The 16,721-nt window shown below is 44.0% G+C and overlaps 1 protein-coding gene across 3 annotated transcripts in view; it reads right to left on the bottom strand.

Moving 5' to 3' along the window:
* Positions 1-16,089, bottom strand: part of TRIM2 (tripartite motif containing 2) — a 127,095-nt gene extending 111,006 nt beyond the window's left edge. The window contains exon 1 of one of the 3 annotated variants that reach the window (XM_047855979.1): positions 16,007-16,082. In XM_047855979.1, the coding sequence (XP_047711935.1) occupies positions 16,007-16,036 (30 nt within the window). In that variant the 5' untranslated portion in view covers positions 16,037-16,082. Of the gene's footprint in view, positions 1-16,006 lie in introns of all 3 variants that reach the window. The other 2 variants (XM_047855980.1, XM_047855983.1) reach the window with 2 other exon arrangements.
* Positions 16,090-16,721: the final 632 nt, after the last annotated feature.

Raw genomic sequence — 16,721 nt, forward strand, 5'->3', positions numbered from 1 at the left:
TCAAACTAACTAGAGTAGTTTCTGTTGTCAGTAGCTAAGAACAGTGGCAGATGCAGTGAGTTCTATTAAATACAGTCCTTTACTATTTTTTTTCTCAACTTTTTTTTTTTTTTATTATTTTTGGGACAGAGAGAGACAGAGCATGAACGGGGGAGGGGCAGAGAGAGAGGGAGACACAGAATCGGAAACAGGCTCCAGGCTCTGAGCCATCAGCCCAGAGCCCAACGCGGGGCTCGAACCCCCAGACCGCGAGATCGTGACCTGGCTGAAGTCGGCCGCTTAACCGACTGCGCCACCCAGGCGCCCCTACTATTTTTTTTCTATAACCATCTCCCTCATTTCACATCTTGTATCCAATATTGCCTTCAAATTTTGGGTGTTTTTGTTTTTTCCTAGAGCCTTTCTTATTCTATGTGAATCCCACCCATCCACATTTTACATTTCCAAGGCACAGACCCAAAGCATCAATGGCCACCACTAACATAGGCATAGCTACTAGCAGCCCTCCCAACGATTCCCACCTCTCTCCAGTACTGACTCAGAACCTTGGGAGTCTTGGGCAACGTCCTCCTTGTCTCCAGACCTCTCCCACTCTACCCCTGCCTCTCTGTTACACTGCCATCACCACGTGGGATCTTATGAATGAGATCAGTGTCCTATTTAATCTTTACAGCATCCTCAGTGTCTGGCACAAGGCTTTGCAAAAACTTGGAGCACAATGTGTTAAATTGAATTGAATCTTGTGACTTATTTCCTTATTTTTTATTCTAAAATATTTATGCAATCCTTGATTTTAAACTCTTCTCTTAACGGCCACACTTGGAGGATTAGGGCCTAAAATTGGGTGCAGAACAAATTTATGGTGGTGTTCAATTTATGACTGGAAGAATGGAATTCTTTTGGGAATTAATCTTCAGGAGTTTATGAAAGGTGAAGCTAACAGAGAAAGTTCTCAGGACCCAGAGAGGAGCAAAAGACTATTATTGGGGGTATCACAAGTCTAAGGTGAACGCATTTCCTGGCAGATTTTTGTGGTAGATTAGGCTTCATGACTGCCACTGCTCAATTCTTTGAGTCTTCTTCGTTTTGTAGGCTTTCTTATCCCACCTCCTTGCTCCTGCACCTGTACATCAACCTGAAACTGTTCAGAGTAGGGGCTAACCAAAAGGCACCTGTCTGAAATAGCTGGAAAGGGCCTGTGTTCATTCAGTCATAAATCCAACTGATGTTTACTGAGCACACACACTTTATGCAAGGCACCTCTCGGACACAAAAAGAAACGAGATTCTTTTCCTGTAATAAGAAGTTGGATGGTGAATAGGGGGTCAAGACAAACACAATTAACTATAATCCAAAGCAGAATTAAAGAGGCACTGGGGCGCCTGGGTGGCTCAGTCGGTTAAGCAACCAACTCTTGCTTTCCACTCAGGTCATGATCTCACAGCTTGTGGGATCAAGCCCCGCTTGGGTTCTGTGCTGTCAGCTTGGGATTCTCTCTCTCCCTCGCTCTCTGCCCCTTCCCCAACTCGCATGTGTGCAAGCACACATGTGCATGCTCTCTGTCTCTCTCTCTCTCAAAATAAATCAGTAAGTATTAAAAAAAAAAAAGCATAAAATACTGTCTTGAGGATTCATGGGAAGAAGAACTCACCCACTTTTTCAAGGAGTAGGAGTGGCTTTATGGAAAAGGTAGGGAGAGCTAGGCTTTGCTTATAAACTTAGGACCTCTAAGCCTGATCTCTGTTCCCCAGTAGCTCCCACACTAGTGGGGAAGAAAATCACATGTACAAGCAGCTGTAATTCAAGACCATATGTGATAAAACGGATTTGGAAGTCACAGAAAAGTGAGAGATCATTTCCTACTAGAGTAACCATACCTTATGGAATGGTAGGCTTGGGCCCTAAGAGATGAAATGGATTTATTAAAATGCATATTTCAGATAAAAAGCAATTCGATGCTCTAGAAAATTTGGAAAACTCAGAAAAGCATTCAGAATAAAATAGAAATCTATCTGTAGATAAATACAGATAAATACATTGTAAGACATACAATATGCTTAATATATATTTGAATATGAATAGAATTAGTAAATGACATTACCATTTATTGCCCCCCTTTTATTCCCTTTTGCTTTTTTTACTATATATATAAATTTTAGAAACTGTTTTTATTTATTTATTTACTTATGTATTTATTTTTTTTTCAACGTTTTTTTTTTTTTTTGGGACAGAGAGAGACAGAGCATGAACGGGGGAGGGGCAGAGAGAGAGGGAGACACAGAATCTGAAGCAGGTGCCAGGCTCTGAGCTGTCAGCACACAGCCTGATGCGGGCTTGAACTCACTAACTGCAAGATCATGACCTGAGCTGAAGCTGGACACTTAACCGACTGAGCCACCCAGGTGCCCTGAGAAATTGTTTTTAAAAAACACATCTTATAGGGGCGCCTGACTGGCTCAGTCAGTGGAGCATGTGACTCTCGATCTTGGGGTTGTGGGTTTTAGCCCCACATTGGGTATAGATATTACTTAAAAATAAAATATTTAGGGGCACTTGGGTGGCTCAGTCCATTAAGTGACAGACTCTTAATTTTGGCTCAGGTCATGATCTCACAGTTTGTGAGACAGAGCCCCATGTAGGGCTCTGAGCTGACAGGTGTGGAGCCTGCTTGGGATTCTCTCTCTCTCTCTCTCTCTCTCTCTCTCTCTCTCTCTCTGCCCCTCCTCTGCTCATTCTCTCTCTCTCTCTCAAAATAAATAAACATTAAAAATAACAAAATAGGGGCGCCTGGGTGGCGCAGTCGGTTAAGCGGCCGACTTCAGCCAGGTCACGATCTCGCGGTCCGTGAGTTCGAGCCCCGCGTCAGGCTCTGGGCTGATGGCTCAGAGCCTGGAGCCTGTTTCCGATTCTGTGTCTCCCTCTCTCTCTGCCCCTCCCCTGTTCATGCTCTGTCTCTCTCTGTCCCAAAAATAAATAAACATTGAAAAAAAAAATTAAAAAAAAAAAATAAAATAAAATCTTAGAAAATAAAAAGAAAATTAAAAAATAAAAATTTAAAAAGAACATATCCTATAAAATTCATTTTATATCAGTAAAATGATTAGAAAACACATTTTTAAACAACTGAGAGTATGCCATTGATATATCATTCATGCCATCAGTTTCCACAGTGTTCACATTTAGACTGTTTCTAAACTTACAACTATTATAAATAAAACTTCAATGAAATTGCTAAATGCAAACCTTTGTCCACATCTCTATATTTTCAGGATAGAGTCCTGTAAGTGGAATTATCAAGTCAAGGTATATTAACATTTCTAGTGCTCACAATAGAGTAAAACACTGCACAATTACTTTCTTGAAAAGTTATACCAATTTACATTCCCATTAGCAATGTATGAAATCGAAATACACACCTTCACCAACAGTGTTACTTTAAAATATTTACTAATTCAATAAAGAGAAAATAGTAAGTCATTGTTTTTAATTTTGTATTTATTTGTTAATATAGTATTATATGTCAATTATACTTCAATTAAAAATAAAAAATTTTAATTTATATTTATTTGATCACTAGTGATGTGAAACATTTTAAATATGATCATTTCATTAATATTTCCTTTAAGTTTCCACTTCATGTTCTTTGCCTATTTTAGGGGGGAACTTGGAGAGAATCTGCAATTCTCTCAACAATCTCGGCTTTCCCATGCTTATCACTGTGTAAGCATCTGCCATGGTAAGTGTGATCTCATTCATTCACTTTCCTCTCTCTCTCTCTCTCTTTCCCTCCCTCTGCCCCATCTCTCCTCCCTGATACCACCCCTCCAAGACAGCCCCTAAACATAGCCAACTATTTCATCTGGTGCTCAAAGAAAACGTGGTCTGTTGCAACACTAGAGGACAAACTGGTGGTATGGAGACCACACGTCCAGATTGTCAAGGGCCATTTAGTCACTGAGCCTCTCTTGTTAAGTACTGACTTTAGAACCTAACCTCCCTCTCTGATGTAAGATTAACCCCCACAGCGTTCCTCTATTGATTTCCTAAGTTTCAAGTGAACCGTACATTCCTGCCTTCCTGCTGCCTGTTCCTGCTGGGCCTGGCATGGCTTTTCTTACACTTTCCCTAGACCAAATCCTGCCTGTCACTGATTATGAAGCTCAAATAGCCCTTGGCCCTTGGAGGAAAGTCATCTCTTCCTCTGAATCCCATAGCACACTGAATTTCACTTATAGGATTTCTAACATCCCAAATGTTCTGGTTATGGGTGCATGCAATTCATCTACTTCCTTACTTTATAAACTCCTTGAAGAGTCTACTTGAGTGGGGTCTATGTCTTGTTTATGTCTGGATTCTCACATACAGTTAGCAGAGACCCAAAAATGTTTTACAAACTTAAAAATTGAATGTCACTTAACAGAAACACTAAGGGAAAGAGGGCTGCTTCGAAAGGGAAAACAAACCTTAATTTTAATTGTATAGACTGTGGTAATATTACAGACTCAATCGTGTCCTCCCTACTCCAAATTCATACATCGAAGCCCTAACCTCCATATTAGGATATTTGGGGATAGGGCCCTTGGGGAAATAATTAAGGTTAAATGAAGTCACAAGGATGGGACTCTAATCCAATAGGATTAGTGTCTTTACAGGAAGAGGAAGGGACACAGAGCTCTCTCCACTCGTGTGCACAGTAAAAAGGCCATGTGAGGACACAACTGCTGTCTTCAAACCTAGACTAGATTCCTCACCAGAACCTGACCATGCAGGTAGCTAGATCTTAGACTTTCAGCTTTCAGAACTCTGAGAAAATAAATTTCTGTTGTTTAAACCACCCAGTCTGTGGCATTTTGTTACGGCAGGCTGAACTGACTAATACAGAGGTATGTTAAGATGTTAGGTAAGATGTTAGGTAGAAACGGAAGAGGCGCTCCTGGGTGGCTCAGTCGGTTAACTGTCCAACTTCAGCTCAGATCATGATCTCGCAGGTTCGTGAGTTTGAGACCCGCATCAGGCTGTGTGCTGACAGCTCAGAGCCTGGAGCCTGCTTCAGATTCTGTGTCCCCCCCTCTCTCTGCTCCTTCCCCACTCACACTCTGTCTCCTCTCCCTCCTCTCTTAAAAATAAACATTAAAGGGGCGCCTGGGTGGCACAGTCGGTTGAGCTTCCGACTTCAGCCAGGTCACGATCTCGCGGTCCGTGAGTTCGAGCCCCGCGTCAGGCTCTGGGCTGATGGCTCAGAGCCTGGAGCCTGTTTCCGATTCTGTGCCTCCCTCTCTCTCTGACCCTCCCCTGGTCATGCTCTGTCTCTCTCTGTCCCAAAAATAAATAAACGTTGGAAAAAAAAATTAAAAAAAAAAATAAACATTAAAAAACAGCCTAAACAAAGGAATATTCGTAACCTCATCAAAGAACTCACAGAATCTCACGGTGAGGTCATTTGGGGTGTAGTAAATAAAGGAAGAATTGGGAAGCATGTCTCTTTTTGTCTTGTCATAAAAGGCACAAGATACCCTCTCATTCTGCATCTGCTTAAATCCCCTGTGGCAGGCGAATGAAAACTGATAAAAATTACAACTGGTGTCCAGGGACTAAGAAACTGAATGGGGCTAAACAATTCACTTTAGATCAAATATAAAATCAGCAGAGGGAAATAAGCACTAAAATAATATTTCAAAACAGTTGGGAATCTGACAAGGAAATTGCTACTGGCTTCCATGAGAGTAATAGCATACTCTCTTACCAAGTTTTCATGATGATATATTGACCTTCTTGAGCTGATGCATTAGCCATGGAAAGATGTTCCTGAGTCTCCAGGGACATTACTCAGCAGGGGCATCAGGCCACATCACAGAACCATGCATGACTTCAAAACCAAGTATTAAGGAAAACCATATTAGAAAGCTGAGACGGAAAGAGAATAATTCTCTCTGGGGTCCTAATCATTGTTCTCAGGTCCTTGCCAAAAACTCACTCATCCTAAATTCTGCATATTTTAAATACCTGTCATGGTTTTGAAGCTTCAAACAAAATCTTACTTGGACAAAACAAAAACAACAAAAAGAAGCAAAGGGCTTTTTTAGAACCATACTTCTTAGGACTATTGTAATTCAGTGTCTTTTCAATATTTGCATTAGTGACTAGGAAAAAAGAAACCATGAAAATGTTTCCTTAAAAATGTCGTTTTATCCAACATGAGGAGAAAATATGGTGACAATTCATTTTCTTATTCTTTACGATAGATTTCAAAGCATTCTGTGCCTAACATCCAAAATATACACATTTGATACATAGATTCTTGTTTTAAAATTAAACTTTTAATAAGTATAAATTACAAACGGGAAAGTGCACAAGTCCTAAGGCAACAGCTGAATGAATTATCACAAAGGAACCACAACAGGGTGAGCACCATCCAGATCAAGAAATAGAATATTATCAGATGCCCCTTTCCAGATGCAGTTTTGAGCTAGATACATTTTTTCACAAAACTATTATTAACTATAGTAAGTGCCTAGATCAGCCCACAAAAGCTTAAAAGGTTTATGAAAACATTGTCCAGGGGCTAGAGGGCCATCTCCATTCACCAGGGCCTTATCTAACTTCGATTGCTTAATCAATTGCACAGTGTTCATGGGAACACAAATTAGCATAGCCACCCAGTGTTACTGGAAATGAGTTTAAGGGTATGTTTCCAGATCCTTAAAAATATTCATGTGTTAAGGCCCTAGTCATCCCAGCTTACAATGTTTTCCTCGAAGCAGTATCAGAGGTGTGATCAGAGTAATTGTCCAGACAGCATCATTGTCCAGGGCAGTAGCTCTGGAATAGCTCTATTACTTCCTAACTATGCAATCTGGGACACAATATTGAACCAACTGCTCTGTGCCTTGCTTTCCTCATCTGTTACATGGTAGTAATAGTAGGTTGTTACGAAGAGTTGCATAAAGAGCTTGAAACAGTGCCTGTCACACAGCAAGTTAACATTTGTTAAGAACTATTAGTTATGATTACAAAACCATTCATCATAGCATTATCTATAATAGAAAGAACTTTGAAAGAAGTTAAATGACCGGGAATAGGGGAATGAATGCATACACTCTTGTGCATCCATCCAAAAAAATATAATGCGCCCCTGGGGGTACGGTGTAGGGGGTTAAAACCACAGGCTCTGGAGCCCGAATGCCAGCCTGCCCCTAACCAGCTGTGGGACCTTGGAGAACTTTCTTAACTCTCTGAGCCTCAGTTTCCTCACGTGAAAATAGAGAGTAAGAGTACCTGTCTTGGGAGCATTAACTGGCTCATAAACATAAAGCACTTAGAACAGTCCCTGGTATACAGTCAGTGCCTTAAGCAGTGTTAGTCCTCTCCATGTTAAGTTGAAGTGTTGTAGCCTGATTGCCTGGTGACACATCATAGGCACAAAGCTTTCCAGTCACCCGCTGAGAAAGTACGTGCTCTCGGAGGAGAAGGTGAGTGGAACAAAACCTAAATCCCTCCTGGAATTGATAGAGGGACTTACAGACACAAGCCTAGGCCTGGAGGCTACGTGCACAATTACCACGTGAAGGAACTGGAAAGAGCCGTTCCACGGGCAGCACCAGAACGCACTGCTTTGACTAAAAGAAAAAAAAAGTTCCCCAAACAAAAACTCCCACCACCACAGCAACAAATGAGTTGCGGGGGGGCGGGGAGTCAAAATGGTTTTCCTGGGGCGCCTGGGTGGCGCAGTCGGTTAAGCGTCCGACTTCAGCCAGGTCACGATCTCGCGGTCCGTGAGTTCGAGCCCCGCGTCGGGCTCTGGGCAGATGGCTCGGAGCCTGGAGCCTGTTTCCGATTCTGTGTCCCCCTCTCTCTCTGCCCCTCCCCTGTTCATGCTCTGTCTCTCTCTGTCCCAAAAATAAATAAAAATGTTGAAAAAAAAAAAAAAAAACCAAAAAAAACCAAAATGGTTTTCCTAATCTCCAGCCTTCCCACCACTTCTTTTCTTCTCCCTGCCCCTCTTCTCTACTTGCTTTGGGCTTTCCAGGGACTGACGGAGAGGGAATAGAGATTTACAGCCACTCAGGGAGGAGGCCTGCACAGATTCCACAGAAATAACTGGGGGCTGCTCAAAAGTGACCCTCACCCCACTTTTAAAGCTCTCAGTGTGAGTGTGGACACAAGCCGGACATGCTTTCGTCCTAAAGGAGCAGTTTTACACCCAGCTTTGGAAGTTCACATGTTATTGAGACATTCCTCTGACCCGGTAACCCTGGATTCCTGGATTCCTGGATTCCTGGATAGGACAAAGGCCAGCAGTCACCAAGCCTTATTCCACCCCCACTTCATGTCCCCTTGCTATCAGCGGGAAGGAAGCTTCCCGCTGGAGGCCAGTGTTCCCTGAATACCCCTGGACAGCAATGGGGAAGGCTGGGCGGCTGCCATTGCCCCATCCAGCCCTCCAGTAACAGCTCCAACAATGACACCCCTTGGTTGCTTACATGCGTTGAGTGTGGGAAGAGAGCTGCTTTGTTCAGGCCTTGTCACTATCTTTCCTTGCCACAGTTCCAACTAGGCTTCTGGGGCTTGTAGAGTCACTGCTACCTTATAGAGTCTTTCCATTTTCATTTTGTAATGGACCAGCATTCATTGATATTTATGCTGTGCCCCTAGCATGCCCAGACCACAGAGAGTCTCCAGAAGACACAATAGTTCTCCTCGCTGAGGGGATAAAGGGGCCACATTTGTAAAAACAAAACAAAACAAAACAAAACAAAACAAAAAAACACTGATCACCGCTGTGTTTTTGTTGTTAAAAATGCTCTTAAAATAGAATCATCCAGTTAAGAGTGCAGGTCAGGGATCAAATGTCTTGAGAACCTTAGTTCTTGTTGCTTGGTCCCCAGTGGAAGAACCTGTATGTCAGTGACATATTAAATAGATTTAGCTCTTCTGGGTGTCCCTGGAAATGCAATTATTGCCAGTTGCTGGTGAGGCACCTGAGGGCTCTAGAAGGAGCCAGTGTGGCAGATTTCATGGGACTTGTGCCTTTTGCTTAAAGCTCCTGTATTTAAAATTAATTCATCCCGGGGCACGTGGATGGCTCAGTCGGTTAAGTATCTGGCTCTTGATTTCGGTTCAGGTCATGATCTCACAGTTCATGACTTCAAGCCCTGAGTTAGACTCTGTGCTGACAGTGCAGAACCTGTTTGGGATTCTCTCTCTGTCCCTCTCTCTCTGCCCCTCCCCCCCCCATAAATAAAATAAAACTTTAAAAAATTAAATTAAATTAAATTAAGTCATCCAGGGGTGTCTGGCTAGCTCAGTTGGTAGAACATGTGATTCTTGATCTCAGGGTTGTAAGTTCGAGTCCCATGTTAGGTGTAGAGACTACTTAAAAACAGTATCTTTAAGAATAAAAAGTAAAAAAATAAAATTAAGTCATCCAATGTTGCAACCGGGAAGACCTTGAGAAACTATGATTTGAAGCTATCTTGGAAAACACACGGTGCTCTTTGTGGCATATAGTTCTGTGGTCAGGCTACAGCTTTAAACTTCAGTTTAAACTGTATTTTAACCCTCTGGGAAGAGCAGACAGGTTGGGGGAAGGAAGTTCCCAGGCAGTGAGAACTCCATCCTTGGAGGGTCCCCCGTGGGATCCCAGTTAGGATATATTTATTTAGCTCTTTAACACTTCAACGAACACACATTGGAAACTGCCAGCCCTGAGTTTACACTGAGGCTTTAAGGGTGCTGCAGATTTAAATGTTTTCCTCCTACATACCCCTTAAGGAATATGCAGCACTTTCCGAGTTAGATCCAGACTGGTGTCAAGGAGCATAGCTGATATTTGTAAAGTCAGGGGCTGGCCCTTTGGCCCCTTGTGGTTTCTAGAGTCAACTGTTTGAGTAATGTCACTGAAGTTCTATTTGCACAACAGCTGCAAAATGTGAAGTGTGCCTTTTCCCTCAGTGTCAACTTGTCAGGTACGGGGCTAGAAAGTGCAGACTGAGAAGAATAAACACACCTGGTAGTTAAAGACCTACAAACCAGGAACCGTTCTCCTTGAAAAGCTGAACAGGACTGCAGGTGTGACAAGGGACAAGGTTCCCAGCAGGTGCCACTTGAGGTGAGATATGTGTGTCTAAATGGCTCCCGGGGTTCCCCAGAGCATGCAATCCCAGATTCACCCTCCATCTTTTTTGAGGGGTCCCTTTAACATCCTAGATGACAAAATAGCACACCTATTAAGTGTATACATGATGGTGTGAATGTGCTGCATTTGAAAATTTAAGGAGACAGAAAGATACATGGAATATAAGGGATTATGAATGAAATTGGTGTTCCACCACTCCACTTACAGAAGTCACCATGCTCTCTATTCCTTAGCCATCTGCAGGGGCTAAGCCTTCTAAACTTACACACGCCAGCCTACAGTGTGGATATATTCTTCACTCTCCACCAGTGCCCCAGATTTGCTCCCAGCTCCAAACTTTGCCTTGCAGGTTCACGCTTCTGTAACTTACAGAACATTTAAATGCTCTCTGCTTGGCACCCTGTAGAGCATCATCTAGAAACTGCCATCAGAATGAATGAGATGATCTATCTGTGAGGGAAAAGGGATGCCTCCATGACAAATACTATAGAGGGCATTCTCCATGTTCTAGCCTTTCTTCTTCTTCTTCTTCTTCTTCTTCTTCTTCTTCTTTTTAATGTTTATTTATTTATATTGAGAGAGAGAGAAAGAGAGAGAGAGAGAGAGTGCAAACTCAAGTGCGGGAAGAGAAAAGAAGGAGGGGGAAGGAGAGAATCCCAAGCAGGCTTGGTGCTGTCAGCACAGAGCCTGATGTGGGGCAAGATCTCACAAACTGCAAGATCATGACCTGAGCTGAAATCAAGAGTCAGACTCTCAATTGACTGAGCCACCCAAGCGCCCCTCTTCTTCTTTTTTTTATTTAAAATTTTTTTCTAATGTTTTTATTTATTTTTGAGACAGAGAGAGACAGAGCATGAGCAGGGGAGGGGCAGAGAGAGAGGGAGACACAGAATCTGAAACAGGCTCCAGGTGCCAAACTATCTGATGTGGGGCTCGAACTCACGGACTGTGAGATTATGAACTGAGCTGAAGTTGGACGCTAACTGACTGAGCCACGCAGGCACCCCCTTCTTCTTCTTTTTTTTTTTTAATGTTTATTTATTTTTGAGAGAGAGTGTGAGCAGGGGAGAGGCAGAGAAAGAGGTGAACAGAGGATCCAAAGCGGGCTCTGTGCTCATACTCACGAACCATGAGATCATGACCTGAGCCAAAGACAGTTGCTTAACTGACTGAGCCACCCAGGTGCCCCTATCCTTTCAATCCTCATAAAAGCCCAATAAGGTAGATGTGATTATTATTCCCATGTTCAGGTGAGGAAAAGGAGACCTGGAGAGGTTAAGGAACTTCCCAAAGTCTTCATTAGTCACCGGAAACCAGTAGACCTGTGATTGAAGTTCAGCTCTGTTTAAGCTATGTTCTGGTCTTTTTTTTTAATTAATTAATTTGTTTGTTTATTCTGAGAGTGTGTGTGAGCAGGGAAGGGGCAGAGAGAGAGAGAGAGAGAGAGAATCCAAAGCACCCAGGCACCTCAAGCTACGTTCTGGTCTTGATGCATGTATGGGATATTCTTTTTTTTTTAATTTTTTTTAATGTTTATTTATTTTTGAGACAGAGAGAGAGAGCATGAACAGAGGAGGGTCAGAGAGAGAGGGAGACACAGAATCCAAAGCAGGCTCCAGGCTCTGGGCTGTCAGCACAGAGCCCGACGCGGGGCTCGAGCTCACGGACCGTGAGATCATGACCTGAGCTGAAGTTGGACGCCCAACCGACTGAGCCACCCAGAACATCCCCTGGGATATTCTACGTTTCATAAAACTTACCATGAAAATTTTTAACAAACAGACATAGACATGATAGCACAATGGATCCCTGAATATTCCGTGCTTAAGATTAAACAACTGTCGAGACCTTGCCACACCTGCTTCATCCTTGTAAGACAATTCTCTTTGGCTTCATTTCCTGTCAGTTCCATCTCACCCAGGATCACTCATTCACTCACATGCTGGGTTTCAACCAGACCAAACAACTGGTTGTTCCCTGAATCCTGTCCCCTGCACCTGGACCTTTGCACATGCTGATCCCCTTGACTCAATGGCTTCCAACCCTGGCACACTGCTATCCACAAGAACTGCCACTGACCAGCTGAATCAGAAACTGCTGACACCAGTCGCCCTTGCCTCCAACTCCATTTGGGCCAGTCTTCCGCAGTCTTCCAGGTTCCCTCACTTCTAGTATCATCCTTTCCTCCACAGAGCTCTCACTGATGTCCCAAGTCTGGCTAAGGGTGCTCCCTCCCCCAGCACCTTGTATATATATCTGTTGTAACTCTGCCCCAGTGGAGTTCTTCAACAGACTGTGACTTCTTCTAGGGCCAACACCATGGTTTTGAGCTCTGTATCCCCAGAGACTAGCATATGGTAACTAGTGATCAGTAAATGTTTGAGTGAGGAAGGGAGGAAGAGGAAGAAAGCAGACGGAGAGAGAGGAATGAACATGATGCCATCTGTGTTCCTAGCCCTGCAGGTCTCTGAATATGAGGAGCCCCCAGCACCACTTCTGTGAGCATCTGGCCTAACAAGAGCTGCCACCAGGGTACAGATGCTGTGTGGGTCTTACAACAGCCAGAGGGTGGGCAGAGAATAAGAAAATGTGAGACTAGCACTTGTGACCACGCACCCGGAGCAGTGGATCCCAGGCTACTGAGAGCTGTTTTTTTTTTCCTTTCTCTCTCTCTCTTTTTTTAAAAGAATTTTAAAAAGTTTATTTATTTATTTTGAGAGAGAGAGAGAAAGTGCAAGTGAGGAAGGGGCAGAGAGAGAGGCAGAGCAAGAGAATCCCAAGCGGGCTCTGCACCACCAGTGCAGAGCCCAATGCAGGGCTTGAACTCATGAATCGTTGAGATCATGATCTGAGCCAAATTCACCGACTGAGCCACCCAGGTGCCCCAGAGCTATTCTTTTCTAGCTGTCTCCAATGTTTGCCTCTAGAAAACAGTGTCTGTTTAACTCATTTTCTAATTATCTTCAAACATCCAAAGGATCACCTAAGAAATGTGTACCTGCCTGTTGTATAAAATAACAGACTTGAATGTGTTACCTCCTGAGAAAATAAGAAGCATATTTTTCAAGTCACATGGTCATGATGGTCCAGTGACACAGACATCGTCGCCCCCACCACCTAGCTGGGGAAGCAGACGCTTAGAGCGAAAGAGGCACCTTTCCCAAGATTATACAAGTAATAAGGTGAGGCTTCAGCCAGGTGTATCTGAATCAAAGGTTTTTCTTTCAACCCCTGTCTTCTTGAGAGCCTGCTTCTGTGTGTTGTCCTTCTTGGGGCACCACACCATGCAGCACGGACCCACCCGTGCGGCAGGGCCAGGCCCCAAATGCCTCCCCTAAGCTGGCCCTTCCTGGCTGTTAAGTCAGTGGGGCTAGACCGTTATGCTTCGGCACTCTTACCCATTTAAAGGAAGTTGTTCTTGGCTTTCCCTCCCAATTGCCAATTAGCTTCACGGGAGGCCACATTTTGGTGGCCGCGACTAGATGAATTCCTGAAAAGCTATGAATATAAGTGCCAGCTATATTCCACAGGAAATCCTCACTTCCTAACACAAGCTTATATACTGTATACCCTCCTAGTAACTCACAATTCAGGTCACTTACTGGCTGTGTGACTTTATGCAAGTTACTTACCCTCTCTGCCTCAGTTCCCTTCTCTGTAAAATGAGGACCATTAAGGTCCTTGGTGAGGACTTTAAGGATTTAGTGAGGACTGAGTGAGATAAAGGCCTAGCACATAGTAAGTGTTCAATAAATGGTAGCTGTCATAACCATTAATATTGCCATTGTCATAGCATTTCATCCATATATGCTTGTTTTGTTTTGTTTTTATTTCTTGGGCCCATGAGAAGCATTCTCAGTATGTAAAAGCTCTAGAAGAACATTATTTGTTATTGTAAATCTCCTATGTTAACATTAGTTTATGTAAATTCTGCACCTGAAATTCCAGGAGCCTGGCCTGCCCACATGCTGATAGAAGCTAGAGAGGAGCTGTCTTTGTGCCTTGCGGGGTCTGCTGGAATTCACCCCATCTTCCCTCTCACCAGGCCTCTTCTTTGTTCTTCCTCATTTTGCCGTCTTGCCATGTGGGGGTGCTTGTCCAGTGGGAATGGAGAACACTCCACTGTGAAGGAGGCCAGGGTTTATGTGGCTTGAGGCAGCCCTGTCCTCTCCCTGCTGAGCCTCCACTCCCCTGGGCTGGCAGTCAGAAGTTCTGTCCCTTCACAAACCACCCACAGGACAACTCATCCCCCTTTCCTGGGCTCTCAGTTCACTGAAGGAGACCATGGTTTCACTTAGAAACCACTTGGTAGGGGCACCTGGGGGGGCTCAGCCGGTCCAGTGAAGGGTCAGACTTCAGCTCAGGTCATGATCTCACTGTTTGTGAGTTCCAGCCTCTCATCAGGCTCTCTGCTGTCAGTGCAGAGCCTACTTCGCATCCTTTGTTTCCCTCTCTCTGCCCCTTCCCCACTTGCTCTCTCTCTCAAAATAAAGAAATATTAAAAAAAAGAAGAAGAAAGAAAAAAGAAAGAAAAAGATATCACCTGGTATTTTCATATACTGAGCTGAAACATTCAGGTTGCTTTGAGTCAAATTCACTTAAAAAACAGCCTCTGCATCTGACTTCATTCCTCCAGGAGCCCCAAAACATGTCTTTAATGCAGTGTATCTAAATAATAAATACAAATTCTGGGGATGCAGAGAGGCGGGAAGATTTATAAAGCACTAGATGTCTGAAAGTCCCATGATTCACCTTTATTTTCTTTAAAAGTTAAACCCCACTTCTTCAGTTTTTCAGGCTCTTGTCTGTATTCAAACACTGATGGTGAGATCACTGATTTCACAGCGTGAGGTTCAACAGAAAGGACAGGACAAAATTCCCCGATCAGAGCTTCCATAGGTGATTTTCCATTCAGCAGCAGGCAGTTGTTCCCAAAGCAATTCCCAAGGCTCCAGCTGTTCCAGCCCCTCCCCGTCATGGGCCGAAACACAGCACACCCCCTCCCTGGCCTCCTGAGCCCCCCTGAGCCATGAAGGGGGTCTTAGCACTAAAAGGGGCATCTGGGCTGATGAAACCCGGCACAAAGACTGGAGTCCAAGCAGTTTTCCACGCTCACCCATTTGCTTCCAAGCCAGAAACCAGAAAGAACCCCCAGATGGGCTGGCTAAGCCCATTTCAGGCTCCCCCCCCTCTCACATGGCGTCTTCTGGCTCCACTGACTTCTCTCTTGGGTTGTCAAGGACAAATGCTCTAATTGCCTGGGGCTATTCCTTCATTCCTGAGCCCCGCTGCAGACGGCCATAGTACCCTTTGAATACTTTTATGGGCAGTAAAACTTTACAGCCTGCCAGCTCTCAACTGTTCCCACATTTCTGAATAGAACTATTTATGACATACAAGACTACTATGGTTTGCCCTTTCGAGAATACCAGCAGATATTAGACCCCTTCAAACAGGGTCGACGGAGTTACATGGGCTAACAGCTGGCTTACAGAAACCCCACAGTGGCAGGGCCAGGCTCCTAACTGAACTCTTCAGTTAGGAAATAAAACAGCCTCTGAGTCTCACAACATCGCTGAAGCGGCCGTGGGCTTTGCCTCTTCATGTTGCTTTGCTGTCAAACCCATTTGCGTCTCTTCCCCACCTTTTGGCTTCTCTGCGCACTTCTTGCCTGGGTTGACCAGGATCACTATGAGCTTTGTCAGCAAATCTCGGAGAAATGATCTTCTCCTTCCGTTGTTAGCAGGCCAAAAATGAACACCAAGAGAAAGCTAGCAACTCAGTCACAACTTGTTTCTCTCAAACAGTGCCCAGGATTAATAAGCAGCAAGCCCAGAAAAAGCAGCATCATACACTCAGAATCATCCTTACCCGTGTTCCATAACGGCTACTCCTGTGCATCAGAGACTGGCCCCAGCCTCCTCGGATGTGGGGACTCAGCTCTCTGCAGCCCACAGACAATTGGGCCCATTATAGTCATCAGGCTGCTGAGTTAAAGGGTGGCCCTTACAAAAATATAAACAGCTTGTCAGCACAAGCCAAAGGGGCGGGGCTGCAGTATCAGGGGACAATGGGAGCCAATGGTCAGCCTCTCTGGGCTCTGTTAGCTTAAGATATTATGTTTCATTCTGAAGTCGGGGAAACTGAGAATCTGAGAGAGAGTCAAATAGAAAGGGCCAAGTCCTCATCTTTATAGCCCAGCAGCAGGAAAGGAGTCCGAGTTGAAAAGTTTAATTACTGCCTGCAGACCAATTTCAAGGAAGAGTCTGTATGCCTCACACGTAATAATATACATTTTAAAAGTCACAAACATTGTGTTGTATTAGCCGTCTTCCTTCTTCTGGTGTTAATAAATGTACTGTTTATTGAGGTGGATAGGAGTTTTCGAACCAAAGAACAAAGTCCCAGGAAGGTGAATTTACGATATACTTATTTTGTTGAATCAAGTGTCGGATAAGAAGCATTCGTTACCTCTACAGAGAAAATGTTGGATTTGAGTGGTAGGTCTTCAAGAATCCAGAGAAATAGGCTCATTTTAATCCCCAAATATAAACGGCTCACAGTCATTTCTTAAGTGCTCACTTAA

This window comes from Prionailurus viverrinus, chromosome B1 (genome assembly GCF_022837055.1).
Source record: "Prionailurus viverrinus isolate Anna chromosome B1, UM_Priviv_1.0, whole genome shotgun sequence".
Classification (NCBI taxonomy): Eukaryota; Metazoa; Chordata; class Mammalia; order Carnivora; family Felidae; genus Prionailurus; species Prionailurus viverrinus.